At 36.0% G+C, this 21,735-nt stretch overlaps 1 protein-coding gene, 1 long non-coding RNA gene, 1 other non-coding gene and 1 pseudogene across 7 annotated transcripts; 2 read left to right on the top strand and 2 right to left on the bottom strand.

The window, feature by feature from the left end:
- Positions 1-200: 200 nt before the first annotated feature.
- Positions 201-2,804, top strand: LOC121262426. Its single transcript, XR_005940100.1, has 2 exons — positions 201-1,119; positions 2,504-2,804. It is a non-coding gene; the product is annotated as an uncharacterized LOC121262426 (long non-coding RNA).
- A 438-nt stretch (positions 2,805-3,242) lies between these two features.
- On the bottom strand, positions 3,243-19,995 carry LOC121262414 (superoxide dismutase [Cu-Zn]). Of its 5 annotated transcripts, XM_041164895.1 has the most exons (9): positions 19,871-19,995; positions 18,735-18,823; positions 18,546-18,647; positions 18,320-18,415; positions 17,470-17,501; positions 17,313-17,388; positions 10,736-10,789; positions 10,517-10,558; positions 10,023-10,283 (listed from the first exon to the last, which is right to left on the bottom strand). In XM_041164895.1, exons 2-8 carry the CDS (start codon positions 18,808-18,810, stop codon positions 10,536-10,538), a joined length of 459 nt encoding a protein of 152 aa, XP_041020829.1. In that variant the 5' UTR covers positions 18,811-18,823; positions 19,871-19,995; the 3' UTR covers positions 10,023-10,283; positions 10,517-10,535. The 5 variants fall into 5 exon arrangements, with proteins under 5 accessions (XP_041020828.1, XP_041020825.1, XP_041020826.1 ...); XM_041164894.1 differs by lacking the exons at positions 10,023-10,283; positions 10,517-10,558 and adding an exon at positions 3,243-3,487; XM_041164891.1 differs by lacking the exons at positions 10,023-10,283; positions 10,517-10,558; positions 10,736-10,789 and adding an exon at positions 8,893-9,298.
- Positions 5,774-9,079, top strand: LOC121262421 (annotated as a pseudogene).
- Positions 17,837-17,942, bottom strand: LOC121263887. The gene has a single exon (XR_005940373.1). It is a non-coding gene; the product is annotated as a small nucleolar RNA snoR109 (small nucleolar RNA).
- Positions 19,996-21,735: the final 1,740 nt, after the last annotated feature.

The raw sequence follows: 21,735 nt of genomic DNA, 5'->3' as shown, positions 1-21,735 counted from the left end.
GGCATTGATAAATGTTACAATGTATCAAGATTTTTTTATTATTATTATCCCCATCAATTCATATGATACGCTTTTTTAAACTTTTAACAATCTTCAAATTCATTGTCGTAATTGAACTTATAATTAATAAAAAAGTTTTTGTTTCTTATCATCCCACATATTATATTTGTTTTTATTTATTTATTTGTTTTTATCTTGGTAGAAGTACGTAGTTTGTCTAATGTGAGTTTCTAAAGGAGAAAATTGAGATGGCTTTCAGGGCATTTGGAGTTTGAATTAGTTTAGACTTAGTCGATATTCTTAGGGCATTATGCTTTTTCGAGGTCCTTATGCGCGAGCCCCCACAAGAGTGCCGACTGGAAATAATGTTTCTATCGATAATAACTGTACAGAGTTTACTTTTTTGGTGTATTTCCAGAAAAGTCACTGAAAGATCTATGAGGATAGGAATTAGGAAGGGAAAACAAAGGAGGTTATGGAAATTGTTCCTTTCTCGAATTCCCCCCCCCCCCCCCCCCCCAAAAAAAAAAAAGAGTTGTGTGATGGTGTTTTTTAACTGCGTTTTTTGATAGGGATATTGAACTACATTAGATGATATTCAATTCATTAAAAAGTAATTGGCTACGTTAGGCAGTATTCAAATTGTTGTATTGCTCACTTAGACTATTCATGGCAAGAAATAGCATAGTTTCCAGTGCTAGAGCTGTGAAGATAACTTTATTGGTGCTTTCTTTTTATATGAAGTACCTAAGTAGTATGTATGAGGAAAGAAAAGCAAAAGGAAGTGAAAAGATAGGGCTGCTGTGATATTGCCCAAAGATTATTTATTGTGGGTGTCTGCTAGATCAAAGTTAATTTATTTTCTCCATTTTGGAAGAAGTTGACCTAAGTAAATATAAAGGCAGTGTGTGCAAAAGCACACTATGGAGGTGAGGAGGGCATGCCATGATCTAGTATGAGGTATATTTATCATCCTAGTTGGCTTAATCGATAGATGGGTCAAGTTGTACAAGTGCTGCTTATTTTGAGATTGGAATTGACTGAGCAAACATAAATGCTGTTGTTTTTAGAGTAATATTTGACGGTAGAGCTTCCTATGCATTACTTAGATTCTCACTTGTCTTGCTGGGTGTCTTTCTTTTGCACTTCATATGTCTTTCTAGTTCTTGAATTCTTGGATAGCTTTTCAGCAAAAAAGCCTCCCACTCTATGTTTCCACTTCTAGTACTTTCTTTAAAGATATCGAATAGATTTTTGAGATCAGATGATCTTACAGCAAAACAGGCACCCCTGTCAATTCTTCAAAAACAGGCACCAATGGAGCAGGTTTCAAGTAAATTTTCCATATTTTCAAATCCATTTGTTATTGAAACTGGGAAGAAGCACATATTCCGATTGGATTTTGCAACTGCTTTCTGACTCCTATGGAACTCTGATCCAGGAAGTCCTTAATCCCTTCGATATTAGAATTCCCTTGCTTCACCTCTTTCACTATGTGGCAATTCCCGATTCTGGGAGGAGATAAAGAGGATGACAACTGAAAATTATGGTTTAGATAACAGTTGATGTTGATGGACATATTTGATTTAACCTTTTCCCACCTATAAAAAAGTTTACCCTTTTCTCGTTAGAAATAAATTTGCTGAACCCAAGCCTTCACAGATGAGAGGAAGCCAGTATGTAAAGATGGTAACTTACTTTTTTTATTGTGTTGACCTTATTTTGATTGATGTGCCTGATAATTTATCTAGCTTGCACATAAATTGGTGCTTCTGGGGATCTCTCTCTCTCTCTCTCTCTCTCTCTCTCTCTCTCTCTCCTCTGATTTATTTTCACTAACAATTTTGGCAGTACACATGTACACTAATACATAATGCATTCATTTTTTTTCAAGTTTTTGAACTTTTAGTTCTTCCAATTTAATTGAATCAGAATATCTGAAGAATTGGATGCAAGTCCATGGAGCCTTGATGTCTACTTTCCTCAAGTCGCTAGAGTTGGTGACAGGAAAGTTCATGAAAGAGTAAGAGAAGTGTGGCCCCGTTATCAGAAGGAAACACTTGCTAGGGATCCTTATACAAATAGTGATTCTAGTAGATTTCAGTTGCCATCTTATGAAAGGGATCATCAGCGTCTTGTATACAGAGACATGGCAACTCTACCAAGAGAAGAGACTCCTCGGGACTTTTACCCGGCTGGAAAGGACTATCGAGCTTATGGTCCTCAGGGAGAGCACCTTCTAAGACAGCCTGACCTTTTACATATAAATGCTGTCCCCAAAAAGAGAGAGACTGTTCAGGCGGATTCTCTCTACTTGAATGAGAGAGTACCATGCTTATGGTCTTGGTGCTAGACGTGAAACGCCATCCACTGTACCTTTTGCAACTGCAACATCTGCTACTGGTTATCATTATGGTGTTTCATCAGGTTCTTATCCTATTGGTGGAATGCACCCAATCGAGAGTGCCAATTTACGCGGGACAGAAACTGATCAAGTGGATAGTTTATACTCCACATATGTTGCTGATGCTTTACTGCACAAAGACAAGACACATCATTATCAGGCTGCCCAGCCTGAAGCGGTGCCTGTGCCAGTTTCGTCTTGGTACTCTTTTGCTGGTCTATCATTCCTACACCACTGACTGAATTTGCATCTTTAACATACGTATCCATTTGTATTTGGACTTCTGTTTATTGGCACCTGATGTGCATATGAGGCACTCTTCAGTTGCATAATGTATGGATGAGGGAACAGTTTTGGGTTCCAAATTTGTACAGAACTGTGTAAGCGGCATTTTGGTACCCATCAAATTTCTTCAGTGTTCAGTGGGAAAAAAAAAAAAAAATCAGAATTCTAGCCAAGTCCAAAATTTGGCTAGAATGTTAACTTTTGGTTATAGTATCAACTTTTGACTAGGTGTGTCCACGTTGGACTAGCCATCTTAATGAAAAAATGCTTGAACCTTGAATGATAGATTGAGATACACTGGGGATTGCTTTGTGCATCCCTTGCGTGCATGCGGATGAGAACATTGAGAAGTTAAAATAATAATAAAAAGGATTTGCCCTCAGTGGAAGTATGCCACATCACAGGCTGGCTGCAGTATTATACAACGAATGTTATTCTAGCATGTTAGACCATATACAATCACAATTATTCGTAACGTTTTCGTATTATCATCAGGAACAGAGATGAAAATGGGCAATTTAAACTTGATGGAAGAAAGAAGACCCATTAAAACTAAGGCGAATGAAAATTTGTTCAACATTATGTAATACTGATAAGAAAGAGGTCGGCATTACATGAAAAGGAAACAAAGCACAAGCACCCAATTTTAGATCACAAATACAGACCCAACGCAAAGGTTTGTCATTTATTTAGAAGAGTACTCAGGAAGTCCTTCACAAGCCTACTTGCAGGAGATAATGCTACACACTAGATGAACGGTTTTGGGAGCAGCAGTTCATCCTTGCAGACCAATAATACCTGCACAAAATTCCGAGGTAATATTAAACATCATGCGAGCAGAAGGTAAAAGACAAGACAAAAGAATATAGAAAAAACCCACAATGCAGATTTTTTCATAGATCAAATAGACAATATATGCTATTTTCAAAGAGAGAGAGAGAGCGCATTGTTCATTGATTAGGCAATTTCAACATAAGTAATGCTAGATACAGTCTTAGGACGATTAAGCCTCGCACACTCCTTTGGAAAATAAATAGTGCCTATTTGCCTACATTTTTCAAAGGGAGGTGTGTGGGGGGCTTGCACACCCTAAAACTGTACAAATCATTTCTCTTTCAAACATATAAAGATTTAAAAGAACTATGACATTCTTGCGCACAAATGTTATGAGCTGTCATATGCGGACTATGCCTTTTGTGTTCTTCAACGCAATTCTTGATTACTTGCAAAATAAGTTTTACAAGCTTTCAAATGGTACGTCTGTTTAAAGATCTAATTGTAGAAATTTAATTGATACACCATGAAGTGGTATACTTGGCTGCATAAGTAACAGGAAGAGATTTTATGGTTTACTGGAAGCCATGGAGTGTTTACAAATGAAACGTGCCCAATGTGGCATTTCACATAAAAGTGTGGAAATTTTATTCCAGTGTTTGAATGATTTGAAAATCTCGAGATGTATACTTAGTTTCTGTTCCTACGTCATCAGCTGGGACTTCATCAGTTTAATTTGATTTCACCAAAAAGCATGGTTGCAATAAGTAGTTCACAATTGTGTTTTTGTTGAAATGGGCACCACACATTTTTTTTAACTTTTTATTGGTTCAAATTGATATCTTCACATTAAGAATCGCTAATCTTATGTTAACAATGTAATTTTTATAAAAAATTTCTGCCACCCTAGAATATGTAGCAAACTGTGCCTTAAATTTGTTTGGGAGTTGTCAAATCATAAGGTTTCTTTAGTAATTGGAACAGCAGGGGGTCTTCGACTCTTAACTTTTCACTCAATCCCAATTTCAATGATCGCTTGAACAAACAGTTCCTATTGTGTTTCTGCACTGACAGAGTAAACTTTGTTGGTAATCATATAGTGGTTCTTTGTAGGGTTGTTGGGACATATGGTTTTCAGCCTTCTACCTGAGAGTAGCACACAGAGGAGGTAATTATAGCAGTCTGGGTTCTAGTCTAATTGGCACCATGTGATTAGAAGATAAAGTGATGAGGTCTCTAGAGGATAGTATTGTTATTATCATTATTTCCTTTTCACCAGCTGTTTTGGCAAACTAATAGAAAGGGTACATAGAACAATATCCCACGCAGATAATATAAAGATAGTTTGAATCTCTTTTAAGACAATTTCTATATATAGATGATACCATTTATTAGCAATGCAGCCAATTAGATTATGACTTCTCTGACTGATGGTATTATCAGTGATTTCAAAGCGACCAAGCGATCCGAAAATCTCCTCTTCAAAGATTTTTTCATGGCACTGTGCTGCTCATTCAAAATATGGCCATATTCATGGAGTCAGTGGCATGTCCCCATTCTTCTTACGACCCTCCAAGCTATTAAAAAATTAATTACTGTCAATCGCTCCCAATTCATGCTGTAAGACAATTCTAGACTCATACAGCAGCAAAAGCAAGAGCAGCTGCCCTCTCAAAGCATCACCCTAACCTTCTTTCTTGGTGGTTAGAGAGCCATCTGTGTTTGGTCATACCAATCTATAGGAGGATTTATCCACTAGAAATGTATAGTTGCTTTTCTCTTGAACTTTACCTGTAAGTTCACTCGGCAGAAAATTCTCTGTTTGAAGCAATTTCATCCGGACTTTTAGTACTTACCTATGCTTAGAACTGATAATTCCCACTCTTCTGTTTTGTGCAATCTTTGAGGAGAGACCATTACATAGCAGAGAATCATTCCTAAAAATGAAACTGTTCTTTTCTTGTGCAAAAAAGTGATAATTCTCTTATCTGACAGTTTATATTCAGTATCTGTGTGATTGCGTTGGGTGGACACCTACTCTTTAGTTTTAGATATTATTTTGAAGGCATATTACTAATTTCTTTGGTGTTAGAGGATGGAATGAGAGTGATATATGCATCCATACTCGACAGTTTACTCTGTCTAAGTCACTTTGTACATTATTTCTTTGGCCAAATAATGTACACGAGTCTTTTCAATAAATTTTTATTTTGTTCACCATGTTTGTATCAAATACCCTTCTGATTTGGATTAAAGCATGTTAGGCCTAGCAAATAAAGAAAAAAAGAGTTTGAGCTATTGGGTTTTATATTACCATCTTATTGTGACTGTAAAATTCTGATGCTTGATCCAGGGGTTACTCAGTTCTTCAAAAAATTGGATATTGGTTCGCTGGATATTGGGGATTATCTAGGTACTACATTTGCCAATTTTCTTTTTCGAGTAACTTTGTTTGCTGTTTCATTCTGACTGTATTGATCCGTTATTTCAGCAATCGGTGCAATATTTGCTGCCACGGACTCTGTATGTACATTGCAGGTATAGCAGATATCAGCATGTTATCATGTCTTCAATCGGATAAGGTATCTACACTTCAAACCTGAACTTTCGTGTGATGGTGCAGGTGCTTAATCAGGATGAGACGCCTTTACTCTACAGTCTTGTATTTGGGGAGGGTTGACCTCAATCATATCGACCCCAGGATTGGTTTGCATTTTATTGGCAACTTCTTTTATTTGTTTCTCACAAGCACAATGCTTGGGGTGATAGTAAGCCTCTCTCTCTCTCTCTCTCTCTCTCTCATAGATTCATATGTATTAATGCACGTGTGTTATGCTACATGTGCCATTCTCCTGCAGTATGACATCTCTTTCCCCCTGCAGACCGGGCTGCTAAGTGCATAGATCATCAAAAAGCTGTATTTTGGAAGGTACGTTTGTCAGAATTGGAATGATCGAGTCAGTTGCTTTTACTGGTATTGCAACAATAGTATTCCATTGTTTTTTTTTTATAGGTAACAATAGTATTCCATTGTTATTATACTAATGTTGAAAATGGACCTAGTCTCATAATAAGAAGATGCTTTGTTTGGTCTTTAGATCGTACGCTAGGTTTTTATTTGTTGAAAGTGGTCTGGTGACACCTAATATTTAAGGTCTCCTGATTTGGCTTCTGAAGAAACTTTTAACTGATGGAGGAAAGAAGTATTAGAATCATATACTAAAACGAAATTCTGATAATACAATTTTTCTCATGATTTAGGCACTCTACAGATCGTGAAGTTGCTCTTATGATGCTCATGGCATACCTTTCATATATGATGGCTGAAGTAAGATGTCTAATAGTTTAACGGCACTCATTTCTCTTTCTATGCTTCAAATGCTTTATGTAGACGGCAGATTTGATAGATTGCTAATTATTTTTCATCTCACTAAGGTGCTACTGTATTTAATCTGTTATGCAGTTGTTCTATTTGAGTGGCATTCTCACGGTATTCTTTTGTGGGATTGTGAAGTCCCATTACACCTGGCACAATGTGACTGAGTGTTCACGAATCACTACCAAGTAATTCTTCTTAGAAGCTATCAAGCCATTTTAACCCATTTTTCATATGCAGAACAAAGGTCAATTTGTCATATACCTAATGCTTTAGATTTTCCTTCAAATTATCACAGGCATGCTTTTGCAACCCTTTCATTTGTTGCTGAGATCTTTATCTTCGTTTATGTTGGAATGGATGCCTTGGACATTGAAAAGTGGAGATTTGTCAGTGGCAGGTATTATCAGCATAAGAGCAGATGACTAATAGTCCTTTTAGTTCCAAGCTCTTAATATGTTGAACCTTATATCTATTAGTAGTAGTAGTAGCAGTCTATGTAATTTTTCAGAAAAAATGTATGATATAGCTGCCTTGCTGAGACATTATTTATTTCTCTAACATGCAATGCTTATTTTGCTTTTTGCAGTCCTGGAACATCTGTTGCAGTGAGTTCAATACTGCTAGGTCTGATTATGGCCGGAAGAGCAGCCTTTGTTTTCCCCTTATCATTTTTAATCAACTTAGTTAAAAAATCTCCAAAGGAAAAAATCAACTTCAGGCAACAAGTATGCTTTCTGTTTCTTTTGCAGCATAATTCTGTTTTTCTCGTACTTCATTGATGTACCAAATCTCACCACCATATTTATTGTTGTAGGTGGTAATATGGTGGGCTGGTCTCATGAGAGGTGCTGTGTCTATAGCACTCGCTTATAATCAGGTAAGATATGGACACGCTGTTATATTTATAACTAAATAGAAAATTTGTTAAGAAATAATTCGTCAGAGGGAAATTTCAGTTTCTTTTATGCTCTTCCACTTGAAATAAGAACACTTGAATGGTGCATGCATGCGTGCGTGGGTGAGAGACAGATAGAGAGATGGTAGCAGTGGAAAATTTAGTAAACCTTTTACTTTTCTAAATGCAGTTCACAAGGTCAGGGCATACTCAATTGCGAGGAAATGCAATCATGATCACCAGCACCATAACTGTTGTTCTCTTCAGCACAGTGGTGGGATGTCTACTGCCTTTTCTGTGATCTGTGAAATCATATTGACTTGATTTAATTTGTTCTATAGTGATAAATATTAATCTTTCCATTCTTTTTTCGTTCACTTTTAATTTTATTGTGTACATGGTTGGTCCATTGAGGGTCAAACTTATTTACTTGGCACATCTTCTGATGTCACATTAAAAGAGCCCAATCTGGCCTCTTGATATGCCAAGGGTTTGTATTTTCTGAGAATTAGCTGATTCATTTACAATGAAAAGAGAAATTGCAAATATGTTGCTTGCTGTTATGGTCTTCACCGTTAAGCTTCTTAGCTATCAAGAATATGGGTGTTCCATTGCTCAAAGCTCCATTGGACGAGGGCTTGCTGTCAGATGCCTGCTTCCTCCATATTTATTCTTTATTATTTGTTTGGCAAGAGCATCATGGACAGAATTTTATGTAGATACAATTAAAGTGGATCAGTTCCACCATGATTCCAATTGAGGTTTTGGGTGAGCTCTATATATGTGTTATTTTCTTAAGAGGAACGATGCTTCTTAGGGGAACAAGAAAACCAACTGCCCTTCACATGAATTTTTGTAAGGAAAAAAGTTACATTTATGGTTGCTTTTGGCATTAGGATTGCTTGCGATGTTGTATGAATGAGTTTTGCATATGAAATTTCAATGTTCTTGGTAATGGTAATAACACTTCATATTTGTTTCTGGTCAGGTGTTTGGTTTGCTGACTAAACCTCTTATAAGGTTCTTGCTTCCACATCCAAGACACACAGCCAGCAAGGTACAGTCAGATTCGTCTACTCCAAAATCTGTAACTGTGCCTTTTCTTGGAGAGGGGCAGGATTCTGTGCCTCTTCTTAGAGAGGGGCAGGATTCTGAGTTTAACCTTCCCGAAATTACCCGACCAAGCAGCATACGTGCACTCCTGGCCACTCCTACACACACTGTTCATCGGTACTGGCGTAAATTCGATGATGCCTTCATGCGCCCCGTATTTGGTGGCCGGGGTTTTGTTCCCTTTGTTCCTGGGTCACCAACCGAACGGAGTTTTAATCAAGGGCAATGAGAAGGCGGCCAAGCAAAGAATGTAGAATGTGTTGTAGGTTGCATACATCTTATGGACAGTAACGCACCACATGCCTTTGAACCAGCTTGTGAAATATTTGCTTCTGCACTGGGAATATCTCCGCGGGAAGGCCCAGAGAGCATAAAGGATGTGGATACAATAGGGTAGCGAGATGGCTGTGCACCATAATCTTTTGAAACTGCTGCATATCATGTATAGCTGATCTGATTGTACCAATAAAAAAGAAATTCATTTAGAGCTGATTGTGTTTGCACCTAGCTCTGGAAGGGGTTTGCCCCTTTTTTTTAATACGTCAATTGACATCGTGGTTATTATTGTGATAATAAGTTGTTGGGTGTTGTTAAGTTCTTTTTTTTTTTTTTTTTTTTTTTTTTTTTTTAAGTGACTTCATTAGTGAAAATGGCATTACTACAAGAGAATAGATCATATTACAAACCATTTCAGGCCATATCAGATCATGCTTCTAGTGCCTAATGCAAATCTAATAAACATGGTGGAATTTCTATCAAAGAGATTTTTCCAAACTTATTGTTGGAATATGCCCATTGCACTATTGAATGCGCACATCGATTTTGTGATCGATGTATCTTGACTACTCTCCATTTTTCTAGTTCTTTTAACAAAAATCTGATATCTCTTGCCACCCCCTTCTGATTCCCAGTTGCTTCCTTTGTGGGGGTGTAGTTAAGTTATTGTGATGCCTGCACTTTTAAATGAGTTTAATTTTCTCATGACTAAAGAAAGATTGTCAATGATATTTGGACAAGGGGTTACGATGCTCTCGTACTTCGTTGTGTGTAAGTGAGATGTTTGGTTCACTGGGTTTTTCTAATAAGATCTAGCATGAAAAAATGCATGACCCTTAAATGATAGATTGAGAGACACTGGTGGATGCCTGGTACATCCCTTGCGTGCATGCGGATGAGAACATTGAGAAGTTAAAATAATAATAAAGAGGATTACCCTCAGTGGAAGTATGCCACATCACAGGATGGCTGCAGTATCATACAACGAATGCCATTCACAAAATTTGCAGTAGCTATTTATATGCCCAGGGGCATTTCACTTCATTTCTCAATGCTATATTTATGTGTATTCTAGCATGTTAGACCATGTACAATCACAATTATTCGTAACGTTTTCGTATTATCATCTGGAACAGAGATGAAAAGGGGCAATTTAAACCTGATGGAAGAAAGAAGATCCATTAAAACTAAGGCGAAAGAAAATTTGTTCAACATTATGTAATACTGATAAGAAAGAGGTCGGCATTACATGAAAAGGAAACAAAGCACAAGCACCCAATTTTTTATCACAAAAACAGACCCAACGCAAAGGTTTGTCATTTATTTAGAAGAGTACTCAGGAAGTCCTTCACAAGCCTACTTCAGGAGATAATGCTACACACTAGATGAACGGTTTTGGGAGCAGCAGTTCATCCTTGCAGACCAATAATACCTGCACAAAATTCCGAGGTAATATTAAACATCATGCGAGCAGAAGGTAAAAGACAAGACAAAAGAATATAGAAAAAACCACAATGCAGATTTTTTCATAGATCAAATAGACAAATTAAAAATGGGCTTTAAATTATGCATCGATTATACTTCAGGGTGATTTGGATAATTTACATACCACAAGCTACTCGGCCACCAGCATTTCCGGTGCTTTTGCTAAGCTCATGTCCCCCTACATATCAAATAATTATATTAAGTTAGAAGTGGCAATAAAAATTTTTTTAAGTAAAAGTAGACTTTATTAATAGGAAAAGGCTTAGCTCAAGTACACAGGAAGTATACACAGAATAAGCCTAAGTACCAATAAACAACAATGAGAGATACAAGCAAATCATGAAAACTGCCCTCACTATAACTAAATACTCTGGCGCCCAAGAGAATAATGTATTATAAAAAAAAATCTCTTCAGCTCATCCAAGGAATGGCTCCTGGTCTTCAAAGCACCTCTTATTTCTCTCCATCCACATACACCACATAATACAAAGAGGAATAATCATCTTCCACACAGCAGCATGTGAATATTTCCCCTAATACCTGTCCAGCACAATTTCAACAACTCTGCCAGGCATAACCTACACCACACCAGTCCTGTTAGTAATCTCATTCCACAAGAACCTAGCCACATCACAAGTAACAATAGATGATGATCCACATATTCCCCATTTTTCTTACACAAAAAATACCAATCCATAATGATGAGACCCCGTTTCCTCATATTGTCAGTGGTGAGGTTTCTCCCAAGAGAAGCAGTCCATATAAAGAAAGCAATCTTAGGAGGGACCTTAAAACTTCCAAACAGCCTTCCAAGGAAAACAATGATCATTAGAGAACCCCGCAAGACGCAAGAGCCTTATAATAGGAATGCACCGAGAACCTAGAATTTCCATCAAGAGTCCAAATCACCCTATCCTCCATCACATTACCAAACAAAAGAACATAGAATACAAGAAGTCCAAAAAATCAGCAAACATTCCAAATTCCCAGTCATGAGCCGCTCTAAACAAACTGACATTCCAATGGAAAGAACCATTAGAACTGTAATGCTCCAATGGAAAGCTCAAACCACATGGCCTATACTCCAAAAGGACTAGTCAATGATACAATTGGAACCCCATTGGAACCTTATAAAGAGCAAGAACTTCTCATTCTCAAGCAATGTGGGATCTCATACACCACCTACCCTTATCCTTATCATAAGGGATATCACAAGAACACACCAACAAGCCAGCCACCAAAGCTTCTTTTGTCACTAGACATCTGGTAAAGAGTAGGAAAAACATACTTAAGAGCCCTAAACCTATGACATACCAGTTTTGATTTTAGGGTATATAAGTAATTTTTCCTAGTAAACTTTTATTTTAGAATTTATATTTTTATGATTATAGTTTTATCAGAATTTATATTTACTTTATCTTTATATTTTCTATTATAGTTGCTATTTATGATTTGTTAGAGTTTTGTTTTAATAAGGATTTCTAAAGTGTATCAGATTATGTTTACTACGGTTTTGTTTTGAAATTTAAAGTTTAATTTTTCTTCTAGTCACCGAACCTCATCACATTGTTAGCCTCTGTTTGAGAACTTCAAACCACCAAACCCGTATTTTTTCTCAGTGATTTTCGCTAGCATCCTAGTGGAAAATCCAACTCTGTTGCCCAGTATCTTCTATACATGCACGTCTCCACTCTCTTGCACGTGCACGTCTATGCTCTTCTAGGGTTTCTCTAATTCTCTATCACCTACCATTATAAAACGTGCTTACCTATACATGAGAAGACAAACTTGTGAGTTGCGAAAAACCCCTGTTGCCGAACCAGTGCCGTCGCCCCTTCTCCTCGGTGGCCACCTCAAGAGGCGCCGAACCTCTCCTCGACGACACAGAAGCCGCCGACCCACAACCCCCGTCGAGCCACTCATTTCTCCAGTAAGGCCTCGGCCGCCACAGCTCTCTCTCTCTCTTGGTTTCGATTTAGTAGTTCCTCTCTCTAAACTCTCTCTCTCTTTCTCTCACTAGGTGCCGCACCACCATAGGAACCCCCAGTCGCGCCGCCGGCCACTCCCAACCACCCAGGGCCGTCGCCGAGTCAGCCCCTCCCTCTTGGTGAGTTTCGGACCATCGCAGACCCTTTCTCTCTACTCTGTGTTATTTGGTTGCCGTGTACTCTGGTTCTTGAAGAACCCGTGGGTTTCTTTTTGATGGGCCTTGGGCCTTAGGCCCGTATGAGGTTGGGATGGGCTTATTTCCTGTTTGGGCTCATGTAGTACAGTATTATATTTATGGGCCAGAGTTTTGACTTTTTGCAGATTATAATAATGTTTGATTGAACTTATATTTTAAGTTAGACTTGATCTTATTTTATTTCATTAATTATTTTAGTGATTTTATTGAGTTTAATATTACTAGTTGAATTTATTTTTGTTAAATAAATATAGTTAGTTAAAGCTTCATTTTAATAAAAATGTTTAAAGAATTGGAAATATGTTTTAAAGTATAAATTTTAAGTCTAATATTTGAGTTAATATTTCCTTTGTCAATTTAGTAAGATTTTAATAAAATTTCTATGTTAAGAATTTAATGGAATTTATTAAGTTTCTTATAAGATTTAATAATTATGTTGAGAAATGAAACTTAGTTTAAGAATTTAAGTTTTTGTGAATTATTTTAAAATAGCTAGAGTATTTCTACTAAATTATAAATTAGTATTTTAAGTAATTTAAATACTATGAATTATTGATTTTAGTGTTAAACAAATATTGGTTTGACTATATTTTAGAATTTCGAGTTTAGTTAAGTAAGATATTAGCATTTATTTATTTCCAAACAATTTAGTGATAGTTATTTATTGAATATAGGTCTCAAGTTACGAAATATTATTCAAGAAGAAACGCATCAAGGTAAGTAAATTTGATCATAAATTAGGATCATCACAGTTAGCTTATATGTATGTATTATCCAAGCCAGTTCATTGACAGCCACTATTTATGAACCGCTCATGTCATATGCAAGCATGTCGTCTAGCATAGCATACGACCATGTCATTCCGCATCATGTTTAAATTCAAAATTTATGATTATGTATGTAGTATGTCATGCATCTCATGTGTATAAGACACTTAAGCCATCTTAAATTCAAGTGTAAGATAATATCAGATCAGTTAATAAGATGGCCATTCAGATGCATGGTACCAATGCAGTTCAATTCAGTACAGGGTGGTGTGCAAGCCATGAACTCAGTCGTGATCCACCATAGTATGCTAGAATACTATCAACAGTTCCCCTTGCTGCAGTGGGATGTGGGGCTGGTGCACAACCTTGCACACAGGGTTAAGTGTGTTGGCCAGTTAAATCAGATAAATCAGTCAGATCAGTCAGTTAATTCAGTTAAAACAGTCATACATAGCATAAGCATCAGCATGAACAGTCATGAATTTTTTTAGCTCAGCATGAAAGTTGTTATGAAAATCTTATGTTTATTACGTTTACGTTGTGATAGATTTCTTACTGAGTCATCGACTCATTTTAATTTGTTTTCATGTTTTTTTTAACCACCCAGGTGAGGATGATGATTACGAGCAGGCAGGCCAGGAGTAGAAGGAGCATTTATTTATTTTTAGTTCAGACTTTCTAAAATAAACATGTTTTTATGACATGAATTTATTTTAGTTTATTTCATTTAATGTTTTGGAAGACAGTTTTATTAGACATTTTTCCGCATAATAAAAGTTCAGTTTTTTTTTTTTTTAAATTATGAAATTATGGGATCTATTACCGGATTATTTTTATGAAAAATACGTGACACTCCTAGCCTACGGGAAGGGGGTGTTACAAAACCACACCAAACATCATACCAAAAGTAGACACCATAACCTCTTCCAACCTCAAATCTGAAAAAGTTAGAAAACCTCTCCCAGCCAGAGCGAATATTTTTCCACAACCCCACACCATAGCCCCCTCACTTCATTAGAACACCAACCCTCCTAAGACTCCCTGTATTTTGAATCTATAACGACTCTCCACAAACTCTCCCCTTCCCGGTGATATCTCCATAACCATTTCTCCAAAAGTGTTTTATTGAAGATCCTCAAGTTACGCACCCCCAAACCACCACAAGATACCAGAAAACAAACTTTATCCCAGCCAACAAGGTGAAACTTAAAGCCGGTTTGGATTGAGAGGTGAGTTGAGATCATCTCAACTCATCTCACTACTATTAATAAATTTCAACTCACAAATCTCATTACTGTTCACAAACCATCTCTGAATCCAAACGGGACCTTATAAGCTTACTTCCCAATACCTCCGAAAAGAAAATTACGAAACATCATCTCAATTTGAAAGGCCACACTAGCAGGTAATAGAAATAAGGAAACAAAGTATGAAGGGAGGTTAGATAACATACTTTTGAGAAGAGTTAATCTACCACCCTTAGACAAATAAATCATTTTCCAACCTGCCAACCTTCTATCATTTTTTTCTAACACACCTCCCAAATAGATTTCGCCTTGAAAGCAGCCCCCAACGGAAGACCAAGATATTTCAAAGGCAGCAAAGAGACCTTACAACCCAGAATGTTCGCCAAACCCTAAACATTATTCACTATATCCACAAGAACCATTTTAGACTTCGAAAGATTCACCTTCAAGAACTAATCACTGCAATTGAGGCAAGCCACGTGCTTAAAACCAAATCAAGTTTCAAAAAAAGCAGGGAGTTACGGTGTCTTTCTTGGGCAATCAACTACAACACTAAGGGTGGTAGCTCAATTAGAGGGAAGTCTAAAGGGAGGGCACTGTGAAGTTTTAGTTCTACGGGAAATACGGGGTTGGGGTTGCGTTTTCGGGTGAAGTTTTAGTTCTACGGGAAACAAGGGGTTGGGGTCGGGCTTGGTGTATTTTAGGTTATTTTTTCACAAGCTTTTTGGGTCATTAGGGGCTTCTAATATGGGCAAGGTTTTTTCTTGTATACATTCAGTGTACTTGGTTACTCCTTTTGATATATATAATATTTTTACTTATAAAAAAAAAAAAAAAGATTCACCTTCAAGCCAAAGACAGCTTCAAAACAAATCAAAAGAGCCCTCAAATATAGAATATGACCACTGTCCAGCTCAAACAAAAGTAAAGTATCATCAACGAAGAGAAGATGAGAAATATTAACACCTCCCACCGAGAAACCAAAAAGAAAACCTCCATCAACAACTGCTTCCAACATACGACTAAGTGCATCCATAATAATGACAAACAGAAAAGGGGAAAGAGGGTCCCCTTGCCTTAATCCCCTAGAGCTGTTAAAGAACCTCCAGAACACTATTCACCAAAACCGAAAAAAGGGGCTGTAGTAATGCAATGCCTAATCCATGAAATCCATCTTTCCCCAAAACCACACCACCCAAGTAACATAAGAAATCCTAGTTAACATGACCATATGCATTCTCCATATCTAATTTCCAAAGAATCCCAGGGATACCGGCCTTGTTTCTACAGTCCAAATATTCATTAGCATTAAGAATCGAATCCAAATGCATTGGCAATAAATGCATGAAGAAAATAGAATAAGTACATAAAAAACAGTGATTATCACAGGAAAATGGGAGACAGTAAAATATACAGCCCTAATCCACAAGTACATCTACAAGAAGAAACCAATCTAAGGGCATGTTTGGACACTTGGAGTATATCAGAATTTTGTGAATAGTAGTGAAATGGTTTAAGTGAAGATGTTTTATTGGGTTTTGGGAAATGAGAGAGGAGTAGAATAAAAAAATCATAAAATTAAAATTTTGTTTTAATATTATTATTTTTTTTGATAAAAATATTGTTTAAAAACATGGATCATTTCTTGGATGAGCTAAAGAGATTCTTTTATAATGCTTTATTTTCTCGGGCTTCGGTCATTAGTTGTAATGAGACATTTTTCATGATTTGATTGTATCCCTCACTAGTGCTTAGTGGAACTTGGGTATTTTCTGTGTATACTTACTGTGTATTTGGGCTATGCCTATTCCTATCAACAAAAGTTCTACTTTTACTTATAAAAAAAAAAAATTGTTTTGAAGTTTGTAAAAGTTGTATTGATTTTTGTATTTTGTTTTGAAATTTGTAAAAATTGTATTGATTTTTGTGTTTAAATAATGATTAGGTAATGATTAGATGATTAAATGAAAAAGTTGAACATTTGAAATTGAAAAGTTTTTGTGTTTGAATGATGCTTGGGAATGAAATTATGAAAAATTTTGAGAATTATGAGAAGTTTTGACAATTTTGAGAATTCGCATAGTGTTCAAAGATGCTCTAATGCACCTTTCTAGAATAACTTCAACAGCACTTGGGGAAATGAAATTCAATAGCAGAAGTCCACATTAGAAACCAATTCAAAGGCTTCAGACTTGAGAGTAACATCATTATTTTAACCTCTGACAAACTTGAAAGCGGATATCAAAATCTCAGTTTTCTAATATTTACCCTAAATATCTAGAGCTTTAGCTTAAAGTGGTGACCTTTATCCCCACAAAAACACAAAAACAAAAACAAAATAAAAGCCCTTACTCTTCTTGTTTACCAAGTAAAACAATTTATCAACACAGATGCTCCAATTGTGACTTAGAGTGGGTTACATATAGCTGGCTTTAATCATGAATATACAGAAAATAAAAACTAAAACAGAACAATTTCAAGCAGTGTGTTTCAAGAGTTTACCCTTGCCAAGATCATCCTGATCTCCATGGACAACAACAGCTCTTCCAATAATGGAATTTGGTCCAGAAAGTGGAATCTGCAAAATTGTAAAATACATCAGTGAAAAGTAACTAAATATATGTGCACAAGTAAATCTTAAACAGAGGATGAAACACACCTGCTTGTCAATTATTGTGAACTTGGCTGTCCCTGTATGACAAGAGACATACCATCCATTAGTGCACCACAGTGTGTCAGAACAAAATACATACCCATCTTAGGCCTTCTTATCAGGTAACTAATAGCAGAAACAATTTGCTCTGCATATTATTTTTTGGTAGAAGACTGTAGGCACCATTAGACGCAAACTGCTGGGAAATCAAAGCAGCTTACCTGGAAGGTGACCCATATTAACAATTGATGTTTGAGAAGGGTCTCTTAAAAAGGCTAAATCCTATGCCATTTCCCTCTTCTCTCCCTTCTCTTTACCCATCCAAAAAAATTAAAAATAGCAGTAATTAGAAAGAAAAAAGACTAAAAAAAAAGAACGTGATAAGTTCGTTAAGCAGATTGTTGACGGAGATTGAAGAAAGAGATCTCACAATGACCAGCCAGTTAACATCTATGAGCCACTTGATTTGGCTACAGCCGCTTTGGCAAGTCAAGATCAAGGGTACTCATAGAAGTGTTCACCTTTTCCTTGGTACATATAGCCGGTAGCCTCCCCACAACAAATATAAAAATCACAGATAAATGAAAAATGCTTGGTTGCAATGGAGTTAAGAGTAAAATAAACAGGAGGGCAGCTATAGCAGATGACTCAGGGAAGAGAAATAGGAGATAGAACTAGGAACTTAAACACTAGCTGCCACTGGCTTTTCATATAAAGTTGGGAGGGCAAAAAATATCTCAGCAGCTCATCCTGAAAGTTGGGTTACTCCCCTGCATATTATAGAAGATGATAGAGTCCAACGATTGGGAAGCTGTCAACGAATAACCAAGGGGATAGAGGTAAACACAGCACATACCATCATCACCAACAGTGACATTTCCAAGATCACCAGCATGCCGATTCTCATCCTCAGGAGCACCATGCTCCTTGCCAGCAGGATTGAAATGTGGTCCTGTAAGCAGGTAGATTAAAAATAAAATTAAAGACAACAGGGATTAATGTGGAGCAAAGTGGTGTTTACCCTGCTATTGGACTGGATGCTTTAGATACGAAGAAACAAACATCATCTCTTTGGACTATACCAGTTGACATGCAACCATTTGTTGTGTCCCCAAGTGCATGAACATGGAAGCCATGGAGACCAGGCTTAAGGCCAGAAATATTTCCAGTTACTGTTGTAGCGCCTGAAAATTTGCAACAAAAATGTCTGTCAAAATGTGAAAAATAGACATCTACACTCGCTGGATGATCAGACAGGATTTCCAAGTTACCATCAGCTTCTTGGGTGAAGTAGATAGTCCCACTGACACCCTCATTGCTGCCAAGAACAGCCACAGCCTTCACCATCGTTTAATGTGTTCTAAATGAAACAGCTTATTAGCACCATATTACATAAGACGACCTCAAAATGGAAAAAGGAGGACAGACAAAGGTGGAAAGCAATACAACCAACAAAAAGTCTACTTGAACATAATTAAAAATGTTGGGTCAATCAAAGTATGCTCTCAGCTATGGTAATTGGATTCATAAATCCCTCCCTTCCAATGATGTTCGGATAGCCAAAAAGGAGGTGCTTTTTCAAAAATAATGCAAGATAATCCAACTCTTGACTGCTCATTTATTTTTGCCGGAAAACCTTTTCTTTGAAAAGAAAGTCGAAATTTGCATCGTTTTGAAGCTAGCGAACAGGTTTACCACACACACACACACACACACACACACATATCACTTGCTTTCATTGAAGCTAAACCCCTAAAAACTCAAAGGAGAATATATATTCAAATAATAGCTAGAAAACTCGATTCCCAGGCACAAATTTAAATTTAGATTATATATCCAAAAGGCCCAATCGAGTAGGAATATTCTTCTTTTTTTTTTTCCTACTCAGAAACAGCGGTAAATGCAAGATAATACGAGTCCACGCTCCAAAGTCCAAACTACCGGATAACAGAACTTGCATGGGCACAGAGTATGAAGCTGGTGCACACAATGCACACACTACATTCCACTAATTTCTTCTCTGGATGATTGGGATGATGCCACATAGGATGTGTAAAGTGGCTTCACCCAAACAGTCTACCAAGATTATTTCACAACAAATACTATACAAAATCAGATGGGAAACAAAGATCATCATTATGTAACACACCTAGCGCAAGACCCGATGCAAACTGTGAAGAATAACACTCAGCAAACTTAAGTACATACTCCTTATGTGTAAATATTTAACTTCCTCAACAGTCGAATCGCCCCCAAAAATGGAGTACTACCAAGAAAAGGAGCAACCTTTATTACGAATCAGATGAAAAGAAACAAAACCAGACCATGAAAGAACAATATCAACCCACGAGATAAAAATCAGGAGGGAGAAAAAAAATACAGGGAAAGAGAGAACTTCGAAGCTCACCCCAGAACACCCCTTGAGAGCTCAGCAGGGAGGAAGGAGAGAGAGCTGGGGAAGAACAGTCTGAATCAAAGCTGAAATCAGGTAGAGAGAGAGAGAGAGGGGGCAAGTGAGGAAGCAGGGTGAGGCAGACAAGGGATGATCTAGACTTAAATCCGGTAAATTTGGATAGTAATTTAGATAACAGCAAAAAAATGGAATAAAATAGTATTAAAATATTATATTTTAATATTAAAATTATTATATAAAAATTTAAAATAAATTTAATTCTTTATTATATTTTATATAAAAATTTAAATAATTATAATTATTAAATTAGATAAAATTTTTATATCAAACCTAGCCTCAATTGCACGACTTTAGTAGACAGACTGACAGAGTGAGGCGGTGGATGCCCACGTAGAATATAACTGTTCACTTTGTATCATCAGTAGCCGAGTGGGCTTAACTTTTCCATCATTTGGATGGATACAGTATTAGAAGTGGAATCGATAAATTTTGATTAAGGATGTGTGTAAATATTGAGTTGAGTTGAGTTGAGAAAATATTATTAAAATATTATTTATTATTATTATTATTATTATTATTGATTTGAGATTTGAAAAAATTGAATTGTTTATTATATTTTATATTAAAATTTTAAAAAATTGTAATAATGAGTTGTAAGTAATTTAATAACTAAACCTATTCTAAAATTTAGTTAGAAAATTTATTTTTATAAATTTAGTTAATCACTTTTTAATATTATTAAATAATAGATTTAATAAATATATCAATATTTTATTAAAATATTATAATATTTTCATTTATTTTGACGCAGTGTGAAAATAAATGAAAATATAATAATTTTAATATAATGCCGTGTTAATGACACTAGACGTATACACACCTTCTGCCCACTTAGACCCAACAGTATTATCTCGATTTCTGTATGACCCACACAAACCCATATCAAACCGTGGGTCACCTTCGGTCATGGAAAACCTTTTCCATAGATCCAAAAACAGAGAAACAGCCACCTATGAGATTTTCTGGAAAAACTCCAAATCAGAAACTATGTGAAATCAATCTGAGGGGGAAAAAAAAAAAAAAAACTGAGAAAGAGACATGGGAGACTTGGCTTACTGGGAGTCGTTGTTGTCGCTGTTGCTGCTGCAGGATTGAACGAGGTCGGCTTCGTATTTTTCTTTTTGCGCGGGACGAATAGCAAGCTGGAAGAGTCTTTTTTATTTTCAAAATAATATTTGGCCAGCAGCATTTTTATTCGATTAGATTAATCATTCACTCTCTATATAATAATAAAATATTAATAAATTAATAATTTTTTTATTTAATTTTTTTATATCATATTTTATAATTCTACCAATTTAATATTAATAATAATTATATTCTAATTAAATTAATATTAAAAAATTCATATTTTCAAATGTCATTTAATACTAATAACAAAAAATTAAGATTAAACTTAATTAGAGTGAGAAATTATTATTTTAATGTTTGGTGAACCAATTGTGATTCTCTATATTTGGCTAATCACTGTAGCAGAAATTCAAATTATTTTAAAGATAGTCAATCCAATGTAGAGATTTTTTTGTACAAATTATCTAAATTTTAGCTAATCTTTTCATTTGGCCAAACCAATGAGGATACTCTTAGCTCAACAAATTTGGTCAGTAATATAATCTGAAGTTCAAATGATTGTTCATTTGTTGAGCTTATTATTGCACTTTATTTTGTACCTTAGCTATCATTTGACTAAAATTTAATTTTGTTGAGCCCACTACTAATGCTCTAAAGTTTAAACTTGGTTGACTTTCAAAACATTATTTCATTTCATTTTAATAAATTTTTTTTACTTTTTAATTTTT

The sequence above is a fragment of the Juglans microcarpa x Juglans regia genome, chromosome 4S, assembly GCF_004785595.1.
Source record: "Juglans microcarpa x Juglans regia isolate MS1-56 chromosome 4S, Jm3101_v1.0, whole genome shotgun sequence".
Taxonomy (NCBI): Eukaryota; Viridiplantae; Streptophyta; class Magnoliopsida; order Fagales; family Juglandaceae; genus Juglans; species Juglans microcarpa x Juglans regia.
This window is presented reverse-complemented; position numbering and strand designations above follow the sequence as displayed.

Coding starts and splice junctions, on each gene's coding strand:
- LOC121262414 (XM_041164891.1), bottom strand. CDS start 18,810: ATGGTGAAGGCTGTGGCTGTTCTTGGCAGCAATGAGGGTGTCAGTGGG. Junction 18,416..18,545: donor AAATGGTTGCATGTCAACTG/GTATAGTCCAAA, acceptor ACCTGCTTACAG/GACCACATTTCAATCCTGCT. Junction 17,389..17,469: donor TCACAATAATTGACAAGCAG/GTGTGTTTCATC, acceptor ACAATTTTGCAG/ATTCCACTTTCTGGACCAAA.